At 39.5% G+C, this 20,795-nt stretch overlaps 1 protein-coding gene and 1 pseudogene across 1 annotated transcript; one reads left to right on the plus strand and one right to left on the minus strand.

The window, feature by feature from the left end:
* LOC139722052 (NEDD8 ultimate buster 1-like) overlaps positions 1-20,795 on the plus strand; it is an 83,368-nt pseudogene that overhangs the window by 50,582 nt on the left and 11,991 nt on the right.
* LOC139722051 (E3 SUMO-protein ligase ZBED1-like) lies at positions 1,073-15,612 on the minus strand. The gene is made up of 4 exons (XM_071633369.1): positions 15,340-15,612; positions 5,536-6,009; positions 3,823-4,371; positions 1,073-2,819 (listed from the first exon to the last, which is right to left on the minus strand). Exons 1-4 carry the CDS (start codon positions 15,538-15,540, stop codon positions 2,028-2,030), a joined length of 2,016 nt encoding a protein of 671 aa, XP_071489470.1. The 5' UTR covers positions 15,541-15,612; the 3' UTR covers positions 1,073-2,027.

Consider the following 20,795-nt stretch of genomic DNA (forward strand, 5'->3'; position numbering starts at 1 on the left):
TTAGTACATTGATGACTGTAGTTTCAAGTTTGTTCATGGCAGAATCAGGGGTGCCCCCCTTGGGACCCAGGGGAGGGGGGTGGGGAAGGGTTCTAATGGGGCCTAAATTGTACATTTTCATCTTCTTCTTGAGAACTCCATGACCCATTTTCACCAAACTTGGCAGGTAGCATCCCTAGGGGGTTAGGAACTCCATTTGTTAAAATGGGCACCATGACCCACCCAGGGGGCCCCCAGGGGGCCCAAACCCCCCAAAATTAAGGAATCCGCAAAAATCTTCTTCTCTAGAACCAGAAGTGATAGAGCTAGGTTAATACTATGAGTTAGCACATTGATGACTGTAGTTTCAAGTTTGTTCATGGCAGAATCAGGGGTGCCCCCCTTTGGACCCAGGGGGGGGGGGGGTGGGGGTGAGGAGGGGTCCTAATGGGGCCTAAATTGTACATTTTTATCTTCTTCTTGAGAACCCCATGACCCATTTTCACCAAACTTGGCAGGTAGCATCCCTAGGGGGTTAGGATCTCAATTTGTTAAAATGGGCACCATGCCCCGCCCAGGGGGCCCCCAGGGGGCCCAAACCCCCCAAATGAAGGAATCTTTAAAAATCTTCTCTAGAATCAGAAGTTATAGAGCTAAGATAATACTATGAGTGAGTACAGTAATGACTGTAGTTTCAAGTTTGTTCATAGGAGATCCAGGGGTGCCCCTCTTGGGGGTGGGGGGGGGGGGTGGTTGGAAGGGTCCAAATGGAGGCCTGAATTGTACATTTTCATCTTCTTCCTGAAAACCTCATGATGGATTTTTGTCAAACTTGGCAGGTAGCATCCCTAGGTGGTCAGGATCTCAATTTATCAAACTGGGCACCATGCCCCACCCAGAGGGCCCCAGGGGGCCCCAATTCCCCCAAATTAAGGAATCTTGAAAAAATTGGGCCCTTATTGTACATTTTCATCTTCCACTTGAGAATGCCTCGTCAAATTTTGGTAGAGCTGTGAATAATTTAGATTAGTGACTGCGTGAAAGGTGAACTTGCGATACTCAGGTGAGCGCTAGACCCGCGGGTCTCTTGTTATTTTTGCGAATCACCTGCTATTCGCGAAATTAAAAACACGCGAAAATATGATATGAATGTGACATACGTGTATACATTTCTCCGTTCAGTACAAGACTCCACGATTACGAATTTAACCACTCGCGAAATTGTTGGGAAGTCCCGATTCGCGAAAATTTAGACTCGTGAAATATATGGCGTGTACTGTACATGGATATCATGAATTCAGTTTTAAATGTTTCGTTTTTCACATGTTTGAAAGTAGCAAGTCAAAATATGAAACCTCGTATCTGATCAGACTGCCTCTGTGTTTCTTTATCAAAATGCACCAAATATGTCCTTGATAGAATTAGAATCTCATTATAACTGAGCTCATTGTAAGCAAACCATTCTGCCGTTGGTTTACACTCAAAGGAAAATAGGACTAATATCATCTTGTTAAAAGTGGTTTCTAGTTTCACTGTACTGTCAGGTTTACAGTTCTATTTTCAAAAGTATTGGGATGGTTACCATTCATGTTGTATGCAACAAAAGGTAAAAGAATTTTGCTGTTAAAAATAAAGAAATTTGCAATGCATTATTAGATGCCGACACACATTGTTGTTGTTGGGTTTTTTTTACATGACTCTGGTCATTGTATCAGACCTTGTTCTGCTTTTTTTCATCAATCTCATCATGTTGTAGACCAATTCACATGCAATTAAAATGATTTGCATAAAGAAATTTCCCTCCCTTGTGTCTGTTCAATTACTTAAGATCCAAGTTGCATGTATGTAACATTTTGTTCCACCAACATTTGTATTTCTTCATTTTCCACGTCTTGATGAGTAACATAACATCACTGTAACTCTGTCAACCTCTGGTGTAAGATCAGCCCTGACAGCTGATATGATGCAAAACATTTCAAATCAGTTGTTGTTGCATGCTCAGAAGACCAAGGTCTGAGTTTCAGATGTCAGAGCCAATTCTGCAATGTTCAGTACAACGCCCAGTTATGATTCATGAAGATCAGGGGTCCTGCAGCCTCTACTTCTAGAAGACCCCTCTTCATATCCAGCTGCCAAGCACCAGCTTTGATTTCCTTCACTGGCAGTGCAATAGCTGGTACTGACAGGTACTGTCTGGCCAGCTTAGCCAACTCTGGAAACCGGCCTTGATTGACCCGCCACCAGTCCAGTGGACAGCACTCATGTCTTAGCATAGGAAAGTTGGTGTAGTTGGTAATCTCACTGTCAGTGTCCTGCCGCTCCTGGGTGTATTCTTCAGTGCCTCCGAACAGACACAGGAATGGGGATAGGTCCTGAGAGTTGGAGTTGGTTGTGCCATCAGTTCCTGCAACTTTAATGGTACCAAGAACTCCCTTGAGGGCATCAAACACATCTCCTTTGTCCTCTTCAGCAATGAATTTTAGTTTCTTGAATCTTGGATCAAGCAGAGCAGCAAGCATCGGTATGGATGAAGGCAGAATGGCAGTGAGATCCCACTTTTCCCGGGTTTCCTTGCCAATGGTCTTCAGGAAGTTGTCCATGGGTGAGTTCTTGGCATGACTGGAATCTTCACAATGCTGGAGAATGCTGTGGACCACAGGCAGAAGACATGACACAGAGCCTGTCTTGTCCTCGCTCATAACTGTCAGTGCTGCCTTCAGGATTTGGAGGGAATTCATCAACAACTCAATGAGAGCCCATTTCTCTTCACTGAGGTACAGTTGTTTGTTCTTGATGTCTTGATCGCTGACTTTTTCAATCTCTTCCTTGAGGGCTATCAACTGCAACAGAGAGAAATGTTATAGCGACACTATGTAACATGTCCAGAGAATATAGATTTTAACTTCTGGCCTACAATGTCATATTCAACAACATGCATTCACTTAGAGAATAGGCATTAATGAATGTGTTTGCAATATTTTCATGTTAACTGAGTGGAAATTATACACTTGTATAGTGTTCAGTTTGGCCCACATATTTTTGGGGTTTCTGCAGAATCAACAGAAATTGTTTGGCAAAACAGGACGCACAATGGTCTAATCAATTTTCTTTTTAACTTCTAGTTGCTGATACTTTTCAAGCACATCACTTTTAATGTTATGCTCCTCATTCCAAAATGTATTGAAAAGAGATTGTGACCAAAAACCCTTTAAAAAGATTCAATCTAATATCAAAATGAATCGAGTTCTCAGAAATTGAGCCATTGCAGTTGTGGCAAAATGTAACTTGAAATAAACATGCATATTTTCAATAACTAAGTACTAGCCTAACAGACTTGTATTTAAAAGGATGGTATAGTATTGGTGGAGATGAGAATTGGGCTTTTAATATTTTGTGAGATATCACGAAACCACTTTTGTTTATAGTACAGACCATACCATTCTAACAGGAATTCAAACTTTAATAGATAAAAATTGGTTTTGGAATGGCTAACACATCCAAAATCAAAGTAAAACAAAGCGTTCATTATAAAAAGGTGGGTCCCACCATTTACTAGGATCACTCTGTTTTGGATATCTCAGCCATTTCAAAACCAATTTTCATCAAGTAAATGTTCAATTGCTCATGGAATATTCTTTCATATTTCATTAGAGGTTTCTCATTATCTCACAAAAAAATGTTAGAAACCCAAAGTTAGGTCTAGGCCTAAGCTATACAAATCCTTTAAATTCTTCTTTTCAATTAGAATTTCTCCCACTGGTTAAAATGGTTCTTGGTTTGTTGACTGGAGTTAAACTTTGAACTTTGGATACTGGAATTCTTTGTCATTGCACAATAACAAACCTTCATCAGCATATTGCAAGTGGCTACCCATGACCCCTTGTGATCTTGCGCTAGTTCCACCTGGTGAGTAAAGCCATCCACCTCCTTCATTTCCTGAAGGATGCGGCGTGCCCCGTCATCGTGGATCAGGTAGTTGGCTAACTTCCCTGCCTTATCAATCACATCCCTGATCTCTGGTATGGCAAATGCTGCCTGAACACACATGTCCAGCTTTTCAGCAGCACAGCTCATGCTTTCACAAGCCAACAGGGTGCCGATTCGTCCCATCTGAGACTTGAGCATGCCTTGACGGTACACAGTCCCCACCAGCCCCTGCAGAGGCAGGTTGTACGTGAGCAGGAGGCTGCTGATGCAGTTGCCAATTTCATTTCCTGTGGCACGGAGTTGGCTCAACTGCTCAGTGCCAAGCACCCAGCTCTTGCGTTCCCACTGGTCATTCAGGTAATGGATGATGACTGTCATGTAGCATTCTTGATCATTGTTCCTCCACAAATCGTAGACCACAGAGTAGTGTGGAGCATCCTCTGCAAGAGTGCTCATAAGTTTCACCTGTAAGGAGTATGAAAAGTGATTGTTATGCAAACAACAGCACCCTCTACAAAAGTATGTACATGTAAATAAGTAAGAATGGAATTTCAAAAGAGGAAAAAAAAATAATACTGCACAGCCTTGCTTCAATTTAAAAATTGTACTAAGAAAGTAGATAAAAACACATTGCAGCTAATGGTATGTTGTAGGGTTCAGCTCCACACCCACATGCTCGCCTACACATAACCACTACCAATTAAAGCAGCCAGCTACATACAGTATTATGCTAGTTGTTCCAAAACAAAGACAGGTTGCTAAAACATTGTGCTAAAAAACAAACAAAACAACAAAATTACATGTACTAGTGAACAGTAGGTCATTGTTACCAAGAGCCTCACATAAACTATGTACATTGTATTGAGCATCAGACACCTACAAGAGTGTGGATTTGTTTTTTGTTCATACATGTTTTTGTTTGTTTGTTTTATTTTGTTGTTGTTGTTGTTTTCTTTGAGCAGCCATATTTAGTACATTGATATGTACATTCTTCTGATCTGGCATGTAGGACAGGTTAATAAAGCCCCGATAGTGCAAGAAAAATGTTTACAAAATTATGAATTTTGAAGATTCATGATTTATATATAATTCTTTTATATGGCAAAACTTTTTACCTGTTGATATAACATGCTTTTAATGTTGCAAACAGTATTGTTCACAGTTGCAATACCCAGCATACATGTAATGATTTTCATCTGTTCTCGATGTACACAAGAAGACCTTCACTTCAGCTTTCCCATTGTTTGAAATTTCATACCAAGTTTTAAGTGTTAAGTTCCCTGTTTATTTCACATTTCACATTGACTTTAATACTAATGCTTAATTTCAGACCGTAAGTGATGCATTGTATTTGTTGTATACCATACTTTAGCTAGAAATGGAAATGAAGAGACCAAAAAAAAAAAAAAAATGGCATACACAATTACACTTGTTGATAAGACTCAGCCAAGCTGATCTTATTTGTTGTTGATTTTGTGTGTACATGTGTCTGTCTGTCTGTCTGTCTGTGTGTCTGCCTGTGACTCCTCTGAGTACCTCCACAGACTGTCACAAGATTAAAATAAATGCTGTTTTAGTATCAATCATTTCACTCACTTAAATCTGATGAGTATCACTTCAATTACTTACCTTGCCAGCTTCATACATGTTCAACAGCATGTCTTGTAACAGTTTCTTGTCTGGAAGAGTGTATACTGGCTCTAAGAATTTCATTAACCCTTGGAACCCTTCTGACTCAACAAAACTGAGTGGTTGCAGGCTCTGGACAAGCATATGAAGAAGTTTTTCATGCACAATGGCATTCTGGTTGTCTGTGAAGTTTCTGTTCATATTGAACCGCATACGGAATGCAGAAAGGCCCAACGGCTGGTGCTTTGTTGACAGCACAGCACTCGGTGTTGCTGGGTTGGCAACCTCAGTTGATGTGTTGTTGGCAGTAGACAGTGTTGGGTTGTTTGATGTCGAAGGTCCATCTGTGCCTTCTTCCTCCTTCACTCCTTTGATTTTGGGCCTTCCACGTTTTTTCCGTTCTGCTGGCAATGAGCTTCCAAGAATGGACTTGACCTTTCCTGGCTTGAATACCTTAGCTGAAGGACCAACAACCTGTTATGGCAAATATCACAAATGCAATTCATGAACAATTTCATCATAAGTTACGCAAAGTCTATTCTAACAAGAGGTTGCGGGTTTTCAGAATATTAATTCACTTTCTGCTGAGTTCTATGACATGCAGGATTAAGTTAATAACTGCTTAACAAACAACTTACACGCTAGGTACTACACATGCAAGTTTACCAGATCCTCACACTAGTGTTGGCAGTTCAACAGGTCATACACAATGCATTGTATGAAATAGCCTAAATGATCTCTGTTACATTATGCCTTGCTTCTGGGCAATTCCGCGGTTAGTAACGTTACATTTAAAGAAATTTAGATATTTATTTTTACTACTAAATCACCATTTATTCATTTCAAGTCAAAATCATTTTAAAACATGTTCATCCTTCCTAGGTCTATGATATAGAAAAGAATGAGTACAATCCAATAAATATCAGAATTGCTATGGCAACTAAAAGGGCTGGTTAGTAACGTTATGAAAAAAGGACATGACAAAAAAATCAATGTCTTGAAACAAAAAGTGTGCAAAATTTCAAGTTACTTAAAACAAAGTGTTGCATTAATTTCAATTATTGTGTCATGACAAATGTTCACACAAATATTTTTAGCAGTTCGACCGATGATTTATTAGCTAGACCCCAAATGCATGGTTAGTAACGTTACGGTTAGTAACGTTACATTTGTCCGGAGTAATTCCGCCGGTCATTTCACCCTTTTGTAATCAACAAAATGTCACATGACTTCTGGAGTATTTAAATGTATTCATCTTTAACTTTTAGCAAAAATTTGAGGAAAAAATTTCAAAGCAACCCACTGTAATTTGCATTTAAGTGAATTTCAGCATCCCCAGTCCCACATACATTTTAAATGATGGTTTTAGATCTCGCAAAATCAATGAATATGAAAAATAAAATCTACTGAATTTGAAAGACCTTAGTGATTGGTGAACATCCATGTCATTAGTTGATACCTAAATTAAAGAGTAAGATAAAGAGGCACATTTCTTTTATCTATGTCATGTCCACCTAACTGCGGAATTGCCCTTCTGGTTTTATTTCATTACAGACTGTCTAACATCATGGGAGTTAAACCTTTGACTTTGGTGATATTCATTTGACATGATGCAATTAGGCCTACCACACACCTTTCTTTCTGTCTTTCTTTCTTTCTTTTTTTTTTTGTCTGAGATTTAATTTCAATAAGGGTCAAAGATGCAATTCATGCCACTTGACTTTGAATGCGGAGTTTAAGTGTTTATCTTAGAGATTCCTTGTCATTTTCATAGGTCTACAATCTTACCAAGTTGTACACACATTGTACTCGTATGCTTGTCTTTCAAAAGCAGAAAAGGGGACATTGCACCATTAACAAATGGTTATACTGTAAAGACAAAATAATACTCTTGGTACCACATAGCACATTCAGTACTAACCCAATATTGACATTCAAATGATATGAATGTGCTACCTGCCACCCAGTGTACCCTCATGTGTGTGCGTAAGTTGAATTTACACTTATAGGATAGCTTACACTGAAATTGAATTACATTCCTGATTGCTAATCCATAATATTCAAGTTGAATAAATTTAACAAACAACCGAGATAGTCACAATCAATAAAATGGAAGCAGTCTCATCAAAGGAGAATGATAGGGCCTACCTTTTCATTCATGTGGATTGAGTGAATGCAGTAATTAATAGCAGAACACACCAGTGAAGTTTGAGGGAAATCAATCTGTTTTGAAGTTAATGAATTTTTAAAAGTTTTGGTGTCGCCATCACTGGATGAGAAGACTACAACAGTCTGTGACGTCATTGCAGAACAACAATCGATATAAGAGAATTCCACAAAACTTCATTTTTAATGGAAAGAACAAACTACGACTTGTATGTTGGGGTAATAATATTCCCTTTCTGAAAGAAGCAAGGCAAACTGTATAACATTCCCTTTCATTAATACTAGAAAAATTAAAATATGTTGTCTCTTTATATACAGGTGTATACCTGCTGTTCCGCAGTGACATCACACACTGTTTCACGTCTCATCCAGCGATGGTGGCACAAACATTTTACAAATTCATAAGTTTTGTTGAACGGATGGTCAGATTTCCTCACACCCCCTAAATGTGTTCGACCATAATTGCTGTGTTCACTCAATTCACATATTTGGGGATTTGTTTTAGTAGCAGAAGTTTCCAATTCTCTGAATTGCTCCAGTAAATATTCCTTGTCCCTAAATTGGCAATACATTGGAGAAGATTAACCGTAATCCCACCAGGTTTTTTTGAGGGACTTGAAAGCACCACGGGGGGGAGGGGGGGGGGGGGGGCCTTTTTGGCCCCCCCCCCCCCCCCTTCAGATCTCGGTCGTGGATCGCTCGATCCTCGCGAAAATTTGCACTAAGGTAGAGGCCAATGTAATCTACAAGACTGTATAGTTAGATTTTGCAAATTTTAATTTATGTATTCTATATTAATTAATCTATGCTAATTTATGCAAAAAAAAAACAATTTGCCTATAAATAAAAAAATAAAGCTCCAAGACTTCTAATTTTTGGTGAACATATTCTTTTCAATATCCTCAACAATAATATTGAAGCAAAAATTCAGCTTCATAATTACTTCTAATGTATTTTATTGTTTACTGAATTTCAAATGTATTTCTGTTTTTTACTTTTGTTTTCGTTGTTTTCGTTTTTTTTTTCATCAAAATTTGTCGCAGAAACCTTTTTAAGCATGTAATCAGGCTAAAATAAATCATTATCAGCCATTAAAAGTATAAATATTTATTTTTGTATGAATTAATAGCAAAAACACAATTTACATTGGATTTGTACACAAAATCATGTTTTTGAGCAATTTTTGGGTCGACAAACTTTTTTCAAAGGGGCATGGCTTCAAAACGGTATGCCCGGGAGTGACAAATTTGGTCTCAAAATTTGCGCGATACCATACTTGAAAGAAAAAAGTCATAAAATGTCGCGGCAAGAGCATTACGCGTTGCGGAATAATCACGTCGACCGGGGGGGGGGGGGGGGGGTGTGCCCCCCCTCGGTGGGAATAGGGTTAATTCCTGTTACAATACATGTATCTCTAAAATTGGGGTTTTTTCCCAAAATTTTGTGCAGAAGAAATGAATTAACCCAGGGCAGCACACTAACCCATTTTTCTATTGGTCCCACCTGTCCTTGTCAGTAGGTAGGGTAGGTTTTTCTATTTTTACTGGTCCCAGACCATCGGGACCAGTGCCAGTGTGCAGTGTTGATCAACCAGTTCTACAAATGTACCTAATCTCTCTCGAATATAACATCAGGATAAAATTCAAAGTTGCCGATTTAATGATGAAATGATTCTGCACAAAGTACCTCAGGACTTGTTGGATTCACACAGAAATTGTATCACAGTTTTAAAAAAAAAAAAAAAAAAAATCACAATCACCATTCCAGTCAGGAAGTATTATTACCCTACACATAGCTCCTACGAATCTTTGATAAATTTCTTTTCTTGAAAAGATGATACATATTCATTAATGTATATGTGGTACAAATAGACCTTTACAGTTACTAAAGCCATGTTATCACAGCACCCACATATTGTAGTGATCCACTTGACATGATGTACTTACTAGTTATCTTTTCAAGAAAGGAAATTTATTCATGTCGAGTGGATACCCCTGTGTGGATGTTGTGATACAATATACATGTAATGTAATTGATTTTTAAGGTAAAAAGGGTTGTACAGAGATGCCAAGTTCAAAAAACTTTTATGAGTGAGATTTTTATGACTCGGCGTCTCGGCGCTCGCGCGCACGCGAACGAGGAGGGTGTCCCCCTCCAATTGTAGGGAGCTTTTTTTAATTATTAGCTCTTAATGATGAGATCTGGTGCATACTTTACAGACTATTTTTTACTAATTTTGAAAGGCAAAAGGGAAATACAATGTATACCTTCAATTGCAACTATCACTTTAATCCTTTGAGCTATGCTCCTTATTTTTGGCCCAAATTGCAGACTTCACCAGATGCGTGAGAAAAATGGGTGCCATGAGTGAGATCGTGAGACAGACCCTAAATGCTTGAGTCTCACGCAGAATGCACGAGACTTGGTACCTGGTAGCTCTGGTTGTACAGATGTACATGTAGTTGCCAAATTATCAACCAAATATGCAGTAATAATATCTTTGTACCCTCCTCCCTCCCCCCCCCCCCCCCAAAAAAAAAAAAAAAAAAATCTGAAGAGTTTTACAGTGATGACATTGTCTCATTTGAAGAGTGATCTATACGTAACATTTGTACAAGTGAACATTCCAAGTTAAAAAAAGAAATAAATCCCTAAGATGTATTTCATTATACCTTAAAAATTCAAAAACTTTAGTATTTAACAGTGACATATAAATTTCAAGAAATGTCATTTGTCCTATTTTCTCCAAATGTAGGCCTAAACCAATGATTTTTTTTATAAAGCCCTCCCCCTCCCCCCCCCCAAAAAAATAATAATAAAATAGAAAATAAAATAGAATAACCTTCTTTTGTCTTGGCCCAATATCATAGTTATACTGAATGCTTGCAGGGCCTATCTTGTTGGTAGTGATATAAATTTGTGGTCAGCTACATTGTATCTAATATACTGATGGCGAGTCCTAGGACTGGCAATTTTCTTGCATTATATAAAAATTTATTTAGAACACAACAGTTATCAAACTAGATTTTGGGACCATTTTTCACTTTGTTATATTAAACAGGAATTTCATTATATTCGTTATACTATTAAACAGGATTGATCTGTACATCATTCTTCTTTTCATGTGCTTATATCTAGAGTAGCTTCATTTCCCATTTTCCTCAAATTTCCTTTCCTCTTTCTTTTCCTTTCTCTTAAAGGACAAGTTCACCTTCATAAACATAAGGATTGAGAAAATGCAACAATATTAGTAGAACACATCGGTGAAAGTTTGAGGAAAATTGGACAATCGATGCAAAAGTAATGAATTGTTTAATTTTTTGTGTTGGAACCGCTGGATGAGGAGACTACTACAGCTTGTGAGTCATATGCGTACAACAGTATAAAGAAAATGTAAAAGAAAATTCAACATATTTTCACTTTTTTCGCATAATAAAAGAGCAATTGACTTGCCTCTTTCTAAAGGCAGGGGGAATAATATTACCCATAACATTTATCGGTAACGAGTCAGGGAAATGTGTACTTTTTTCAAAAGATGGAATTTTGTGAAATTCTCTTTATATTTTCTTTATATTGTTGTACGCATGTGACATCTAAGTTATTCATACACTGCAGTAGTCTTCTCATCCAGCGGGTACTGCACAAAAACTTCAAAAATTCATAACTTTTGAACGGATTGTCTGATTTTCCTCAAACTTTCAATGATGTGTTCTACTAATATTGCTACATTCTCTCAATCCTTAATCCAGTTGTGTAGTAGACTACATCAATCGATTGTACGGCAGGCTTCAGGGATGTGTCTCAGGTCCTTCGTGGGAATCAAAAACTTTTCACTTTCGAAAAGGTGTCTTTCAAGGTGACCCTCTATCCCCGGTTATATTTCTTGCCTGTTTCAACCCTCTACTGGAATATCTGACTTCAATTAAATCCAAGTATGGCTATGACCGCAATGGACACAAGGTCATCACTACCCCTTATGCAGACGATTTTAATCTGATTTCGAATAATAAACGTCACCATCAAAAAATCATAGCAGAACTCAACTCCCGCTGCCAGTCCATGGGTCTTTCTCTGAAGCCTGCAAAATGTCGAAGTCTGTCAATTTGTAGCGGTACTCCAGGTGATATCTCATTCCGTATTGGTAATATAGAAATAGATTCACTGAAAGAAAGCCCACATCAGTTTTTAGGATCGCGGATATTTTTCAGTGGAAAATCTAATGAAGTTTTTGATTACACATGTATGTACAAAACGAAATTAGAGAGAAAATGCAGAACATCGACCGACTACTGGTCCGCCCGGAGTACAAAGTTTCAATATATGTCCGGTATCTGTTACCTGCCATGAGATTCATGATGAGTGTCCATACACTGAATAAATCACATCTTGATGTATTAGACACTATGACAGACGGCTACCTAAAACAGTGGTTAGGAATCCCAAGTCGAGGGGCAAACATTGCAACCGTACATCTCCCGCAAGGGATGGCCATCCCGCGCTTTTCCGATATTTATTGGAAAGCCAATTGTTCAGCTTATACCAGATCAAGACTAGCTGGTGACGACGTAGTTAACCACGCCCTAGACTCCACGCTAGAACGCGAGTCGAGGTGGACAACAAAGCAGTCCACTGTAACCGTCTGTCACAGTGTCCATGAGAAAGCCGTAAGTGAGCTTAGAGTACAGACCAATAGCTCCTGGACTTCAGTGAAGAAGACAATAAACAAAATATTAGAGGACGATGTTGTAAAATACTGGAAAGAAAAGATAGAGCCACTCCTTTGCCAAGGAAAATTTACAGAACTATTACTGCTCGAGAGAGAAAACCTCACATGGAAATCGATTATGTTTAATCTCCCTCGAAATGTTTTAAAGTTTGCAGTTAACGCGTGTATTGATTCCCTACCATCTTATTCAAATTTATCCCGTTGGGGAAAGAGACTAAGCAATAAGTGCCCCTTCTGTCCAAATACAACAGGGACCCTACACCACATTCTGTCACACTGTCCATCGATGTTAGAAAGGTATACTTGGCGACACAATAATGTTCTTAAGGTTATCCAGACCATTGTAATGAGCGCAGAAAGTAATAATTTCGATGTTTATTGTGACGTAGGGGGCCACACGATTGCAGGAGGCACAGTACCCCCCCCCCCCCCCCCCCCGCACATCCTGGTAACTAACCAACGCCCAGATCTTGTTGTGGTATGGCACGATCCCAAACAGATTATGTTAGTAGAGTTAACAGTTCCTTTTGAGAGCAACATAAAAGACGCTCACAAAAGGAAGATAGAGAGGTACAAAGACCTGGTTCGAGATCTGAATGAAACCGATTACGACACCTCATTAGAAGCGATTGAGGTCGGACAAAGAGGATTCATTGATGCTGAAAACAAAACTCGAATAAAGCAAATCCTCGCCAAGTGTAACTGTAACAAGAAGCCAAAGGAGCTGTACAATGACCTAAGCAAGGCTGCACTTCTAGCTTCTTTTGTAATATTTTACAGCAGACACGAACAAACATGGTCTGATGCACCGTATATGTCGGTATAATCAGGTTTTGTATACAGTACCAAATCCCAATTCAATATGTTATCAAAAATTAACATATTGCTGATATGTTAAAGTTGAAAATGTTATGTGATAATAATTTATATTGTATACACAGGTAAATTATTTGAAACTGAATTGTAAGTTTGATATATTGAAACGTTTTCTGACTGTGTGATATCATTTTTGGCAACATTACGTCTGTTGGGAGTGAGAGGGGCGTTAGGTTGTCTTGAACACTATGGGTTCTGTGACAACTTGACGCCCTTATCATTCTCAACAGACGATAATTTAGTAGTATTTGCACACACCACCTACACATGTTGGAAAGTTAAATCCGTCCAACATATGGTTAAATTCAAAAGTTGTATTGATACATAAATCGGGTGATTTAAGTTTGTTTGAATATTTTTTTTTTTGGATTGATTTCCCTCCCATTTTGTATAAGTGAGATATTTTATTAAATTTTGGTAGATGAAATTATTTTGTGAGGTGAAATGTAAAAAATAGAAAAATGAAAACGGGTTATATACAGTATTTGGCGGCAGAAAGTTCGATCTCATTGCCTTTTTTTTTCCTTTGCTACAATGTACCCAGTTGTTTAGTAGATTCAGGGCACCCTCCTGGTAGATTACATCAATTGATTGTAGAGCAGGCTTCAGAGATGTGTGTCAGGCCCTTTGTGGGAACTTTTTTTTTTTTTTAAGGCAACCATCCATCCCCAGTTATATTTTTCTTTACTGTTTTAACCCTCTCCTGGAATATATAATTTCTTTTTTTTTTTTGTAAACATGGTTATGACCTCAACGGACAAAATATTATTAATACCCTTTGTGCAGACGAATAAACGTCATTATCAAAGTAAACAAAAAGTATATACAGATACACATTTTATCAGAATTCAACTCTCACTCTCAGTTCATGGGTTTATCTCTATAGTATGCAAAATATTGAAGTCTGTTGATTAGTATAGTATATGTGTAATATTTTATATTTGTATATGTAATATTGAATTAGATACACCAAAAGAAGGTTTATTACAGTTTTTAGGACCACAGATATTTTTTTTTTCAATGGGAAAGTAAATGGAGTTTTTGATTATGTACAAAACGAAATCAGAAAACAAAAAAGCAGAACATCGACTGATTATTGGTCCGCCCGGAGTGTGAAGTTTCTATAAACGTCCGATATACATATATATATGAAAGAATTGATACAAATGTTATAATGATTGATAGTTTTAAATATTATTGTTGATACTGGCACATTAATTTCATGGATGTTGTGTTGTATGTTCAATGTGTACCTGCAATTATCTAAAGAGATAATTGACCTGGTTATGTATAAACATTTTCTTGAATAAAGAAATGATTCAATCAAAATCAAATGAAGGTGAACTTGTCCTTTAAATTAAGGCCATTATGCAGCTTACACAGGGGCATCACCAGCTTTTTCCAAGGGGAGGGGAAGGTACTTTTTATCTGGTTCTACTTCCGGGTTTCATCGGCTATTGACAAGTAAAAATAAATAAAATAAAACAATAAATAAATAAATTAGAAGTGGGGGTGCGTTCGCACCAACGGTTTAACGCACCCCCCCCCCCCCCTACCCCCCACAACCCCGACGACGCCGTGCGAAGCACTTGTATACTGCGTTGGCCAAAGGCTCCAGACTATTTTAACGAACAGTGAACAGTTTAGTTACAGCTGTACAACTGTATTGTATATGGGTTACTGTAGATCTAAGAGGCTCGGCGTTAGTAGTTGTATGTAACGCTATGAATCCGTGTACTGCATATGTTCCATTTGTGCTGTAGTTGATCCAGCACATGTTCCTCGAGTCGGTAACACTAGCAGTTTAGACGAAAGTCTCCACATACATTGTACATTTGTACATATACTAGTACTGAACTAGCTAACTTTGTTAGTAGCCTACACTGACTAAGAATTTTAATTTTCCCACCCAGGCAGTGTGATTCATACCTTAATCGATCTGCATGGATTTAATATACATGTACTGTATAGTAGTCGATGTGTAGAAAAACGTTTTAACCTGTCAAATCGATTCCTACTTGTCAGATGTACATTACCTCAAATTCTTGCATCGAATGCGCGGCTGTTAGATGGTATCGCAAATTTGTCGTTCCCCCCGTGTACGCAAGTATCTTGTCGCAGAATTGACACTTGGCCCGTCGTGTTTCTCGGTTCAGTTCCATGAATTGCCAAACAGATGACCGTGGGCTGAGTATTTTGCCGCTCTGGCCAGCAGTAGGATTGCTCCTACGAGGCATTTTTGAGTTTTCTGAGCTCTCAAAAGTCTGGAAATCGACAAAATTTTGAGATTGAAATGATCGATCTAGAGTCGAAGTTGACGCTTATATCTGTTTCGATCGGTCTGCAGGTACACGATACGCGAACTATTAACAAGGCGGTGACGTGACGCAATGGGTACGGTGCATGCTCGGTACGCGAGTAGGAGTCGCGTGCATGCAATGTCAACGCAGTTTTTGTCCCCTAATTTGATCGACGACAAATTGCGCCAATCTGCGTACCCACGCAATCGATTCAGGAAGGTCAGACTTCATTTAGACTTTGGTAACAGTCGTTTTCGGCAAAGAAATGTGACGTAATCTAGGATGTCTGCGGAAATATCGAGTTTTCATGGGTCGAGGAGGAATCAATTTGTAAGAAACTATGTACCATTTTTTCCTTCTTAGGTAATGCAATTGTCCAAATAGCATAAAGAACATAATGAGGTAATTATAAGCGTACGTATGGTGTGTACGTAACTCTGTAGGTACCATATCCAGTGATATCGGGCCAGAAACTATGAATTTTCGCAGGGGGAGATTTATGATCCAGAGTCTTCGCGATTATTCGTGGTCCGGTCACACTGGCAGCCAAACTTTCGATCTTTGACAATGACAATGACAATGACAATGGCAATTTATTAATCCCATGTCACCTTAAACAGTATTGGGGATATCGATTCTGTTTACATGAGAAAGTAATTAACAATAATGATTATTCACAATATTTACAAAGTATATTTAGAGTCTAGAGACTCTGTATAACATCGAATGCAATCAATCCAATATTTGATATACTGTTAAACTAAAAGGTAGTAAAGACAACTGTGAATGGAAAGGGAAAAATGACGTAGAAATAAAACAAAACGGAGGAAGAGAGAAAGCAACAGAGTGTGTGTGTGTGTGTGTGTGTGTGTGTGTGTGTGTGTGTCATGGGCGTAAATCCGGGGGGGGGGGGATTGGGGGATATATCCCCCCTGAAATGGAGGAGGGGGGATGGCCTGTACAATCATCCCCCCTGAAATTTGAGGGAAAAAGGGAGGAAGCAGAAATGTGATTGTATCAATTTTGGCATATTGCATGACGTTCGTACGCCCGCCTTCGGACAGGTAACAGAGCTGAACAGTATTCTATCTTGTAGGATAATGTATACATAATTTTCTCAAGCGCTCGCTCGCTTCGCTCGCTCGCGAAGAAAGTAATGTCGACATAAGGTATGGTCCAGACGTTGACAACGTCAAATAGCATAGGCTTACATATAAACATGATATGAAGCGAGCAACTCGGGACCATCTGCAAATTATGTACGAAAACAAATAAACAATAACAAAAACTATACCGCCATAATTGAACCCCTCCATTTCCTGAATCATTCCTGAAACGATGATGACTCTGATACATCTATGGGCATATACCCAGGGATGATCACGGGCGTCGAATCTATCTCGGGGGGGGGGGGGGGGGCAAAGGGGCATTTGCCCCGCCCCTACGGAAATGTTGGGGGCAGACAAATCATTTGTCCCCCAAGCAATTCCCGAGATGAGGACAAATGTCGAACTTTCTTTATGGAAAATTGTACAACTACCGCCAGAATTATGCACCGGATCGCTGAAATGCAATCAAAAATATTCAAAAGCTCCGCTACTGGGTCCCTTTTGATAGACTTTGTACACTTTTTTAGATTGACGTTTTATTTCCTTATATTTATCAAAGAATGTGCAGCAGATCTTTCACTTACAAAAGCTCCCTCATATGCAGAGGCGTCGATGGAGGGGAGGGGGATGGTTCCCCCATAAAAGTATTGGGACAAACAGATCATTTTGCTCCTCCTCGTATAACTCCCCAGATGTGGAAATGTTCTTTCTTTTTGATAGAAAACTGTCTACATATTCCACCCAAAGATGGCTGAATTTCAATTCTGAAAATACAAAATCTCCCTCGCGTAAGAGGGGGATAGGCCTAACCCCTCCCATACCCTCCCCGTTCAGTCATTTCTATTTAATACACTTTAGATTGACAGATTTCAAAATGTTTCATCTAATGTGCACCAGGTCTGTTACTTCAGTTTAAAGAAATGCAAATGTTCCTTGGGTGGGAGGAGATATCTAGATACTTTCAATTAACGGAAGGTTCCCCCCTTCCTAAAAAATAGTATACACTTCTGGATTGAAATTTCCCCAGATTACATCATAAATGTGTTTACGAGATACTTTCATCTGAATTCTAAAAATGCAAAAGCACCCTCGTATACATGCAGGGGCGTGCAGTGGCGTAACTACGGGGGGGGACATGTGCCCCCCCCCCCCAAAAAAAAAAAAAAAAAAAAAAAATCCGCTGGTAAAAAAAAAAAGACTTACAAAATGGTAATTCAAGGGTTTAGTAATTAAAGAGGTATATACTGTGAAACATTGTTCAATATTAAAGCCGGAGCCGACAAAAGATTGTGATTCAGCGTGATTCCTGGTTGGCATTCGGAATATAAGCAGGATGTGCGCAGTGTACTCAGAACATCCGAACGGCAAAAAGAGTCGCTGCAATGTTGCGCAATGTGATGTAGAATGTACACCTTTGTACCTTACGCTTCGTTATATCAAAGCTAGATCACTGATTTTGCAGTGTTGCTTTACATTCACTTGTCTGTATTAAAATGCCTTGCATTGTCAATAATAAGACTTGACCTGGGCTATTAAGTTTCCTATAACTTTTCCATGCATATAAAACACACACACACATAAACACAAACAACAAGGGGATGCTCTAAAGTGCAGATTTTGGACATCCTTCCCCCGCTTGGTCACTTCGACGCCACCTCGCTGGTCATACCTCCCCCAATCATGAACATAAACCGACACCCTTGACTACCAGTGGCAGATCCAGGGGAGGGGGGGGGTGCGCACCGGGCTCCCCCTAATTTCCAATGCGAAAAAATGTAGCTACAAACGGCAGTTTTAGGACTGTACAATTTTCAAGCTAATAGCTCGCTCTCCTGATGTTGTTGCCAGTAATTGCCAGCAGTGTCCGGTGCCCGGTGCGCCCCCATCCCTTACTTTCCAAAGCGAAAAAAGTATAGCTACAAACGGCAGTTTTTGGACTGTAAAATTTCAAAATTTTCAAGCTCATCGCTCGCTCCGCTCGCTCGCATTTAATCGTTATGTCTTTCTCCTGATGTTGATGCCAGTAATTGCCAGCAGTTGCGCCCGGTGCGCCCCACCCCCCTTAATTTCCTAAGTGAAAATATATAGCTACAAACGGCCGTTTTTGGACTGTACAATGTCCAAATTTTGAAGCTCGCTTGCTTCGCTCGCTCGCATTTAATCGTCATGCTATGCATTCTCCTGATGTTGCTGCCGGGTAATTGCCAGCAGTTGCGCCCGGTGCGCCCCACCCCTTATTTTCAAAGCGAAAAAATATAGCTACAAACGGCAGTTTTTGGACTGTAAAATGTACAAAATTTTCAAGCCCGCTCGCTCCGCTCGCTCGCATTTAATCGTATATGTCATTCTCCTGATGTTGCTGCCAGTAATTGCCAGCAGTTGCGCCCGGTGCGCCCCCATGCACCCCCTTAATTTCCTAGGCGAAAAAATATAGCTACAAACGGCCGTTTTGGGACTGTACAATGTCCAAATTTTCAAGCTCGCTTGCTTCGCTCGCTCGCATTTAATCGTCATGCCATTCTCCTGATGTTGCTGCCGGGTAATTGCCAGCAGTTGCGCCCGGTGCGCCTTCCCCCCCCCCCCCTTAATTTTCAAAGCGAAAAAAACATATAGCTACAAACGGCAGTTTTTGGACTGTAAAATGTCAGAATTTTCAAGCTCGCTCGCATTTAATCGTTATGTCATTCTCCTGATGTTGCTGCCAGTAATTGCCAGCAGTTGCGCCCGGTGCGCCCCCACCCCCCTCAATTTCCAAAGCGAAAAAATATAGCTACAAACGGCCGTTTTTGGACTGTACAACTTGTACAATGTCAAGATTTTCAAGCTCGCTTGCTTCGCTCGCTCGCATTTAATCGTCATGCTATTCTCCCGATGTTGCTGCCAGTAATTGCCAGCAGTTGTGCCCGGTGCACCCCCCCCCCCTTAATTTTCAAAGCGAAAAAATATAGCTATACAAACGGCAGTTTTTGGACAGTAAAATGTCAAAATTTCCAAGCTCGCTCGCTTCGCTCGCTCGCATTTAATCGTTATGTCATTCTCCTGATGTTGCTACCAGTAATTGCCAGCAGTTGCGCCCCTTCCCTCCCACTTTGCATGGAAAAGAGTGGGACATTTTTTGATCCCTGTAAAGTGTATGTGTGAGTGTGCCCCCCCCCCCCCCCCCCCAAGGGCTTCACCGGTCCGGTTATGGGCTTGTAATCGTGGTGATGGTGACTATCGCCGATCATCTCCCCCCCCCCCCCCCCCACTCCTCAGTACGGATTTACGCCGTTGGTGTGTGTGTGTGTGTGTGTGTGTGTTTGTGAGAGAGAGGGGGAGAGAGAGAGCCAATGAGAAAAAATAACACGATAGGCGCCAGTAGAACAAGAGAATGATAGGCGCACCGTGATGTGGTAGACCATCTATTATGTTAGTACATTTCTGTTTACAAGAATAACTAAATGATTATAAAAGATCACAGTATTTACAAGATTTCTATTCTGTATACCTGTTGGAATACAACAAATGATATGGAACAACCTGTTAACAAATTAAAGAATCCGGAATATACTGAAGATTGAAAAAAAGCAACAACGTAACGCAATGAAAAAACAAAAACATAGAATTTAATCAATACGGAAGGGAGTGGAAAGGAACGATAGGCGCCGGTAGAACAAAAATGTTGAAAGCACACATCATTTGATTGAAAGTAGAGGCCAAATAACAGTACTATTGCCTAATCACCTTATGATATCAAATTAATTCAAATTGCTTCGAAAAATGAAAAGATGATTGAAATACTGTTGGAAATGCTTCATCATTTCTTGACAAAATTTAACCAGATTCGTTCGGGTTATATGAGTTTTCGAGTTAAATGATTGATCCATTTTGTATGTATTGGGTCTTCTGATGAAATAATTCTTAAGATAAATATTTCTCTCCGTTGAAAAGAACGGACATTCAAATAGATAGTGAAATTCATCTCTTAATGACTGTAAATTACAGAGATTACGCAATCTTCTGCTCCAAAGTATATTTAGATATCTTCCAGAGACGATTGGTAAATGATGGTTGGAGCATCTAAATGTAGAGAAAATGATTCTT

The sequence above is a fragment of the Diadema antillarum genome, unplaced genomic scaffold, assembly GCF_040938485.1.
Source record: "Diadema antillarum isolate AM-2024a unplaced genomic scaffold, OU_Dant_1.0 scf00000156, whole genome shotgun sequence".
NCBI lineage: Eukaryota > Metazoa > Echinodermata > Echinoidea > Diadematoida > Diadematidae > Diadema > Diadema antillarum.

Coding starts and splice junctions, on each gene's coding strand:
- LOC139722051 (XM_071633369.1), bottom strand. CDS start 15,540: ATGCCTCGTAGGAGCAATCCTACTGCTGGCCAGAGCGGCAAAATACTC. Junction 6,010..15,339: donor ATTCGATGCAAGAATTTGAG/GTAATGTACATC, acceptor TTGCCATAACAG/GTTGTTGGTCCTTCAGCTAA. Junction 2,820..3,822: donor CTTGCAATATGCTGATGAAG/GTTTGTTATTGT, acceptor TCTCTGTTGCAG/TTGATAGCCCTCAAGGAAGA.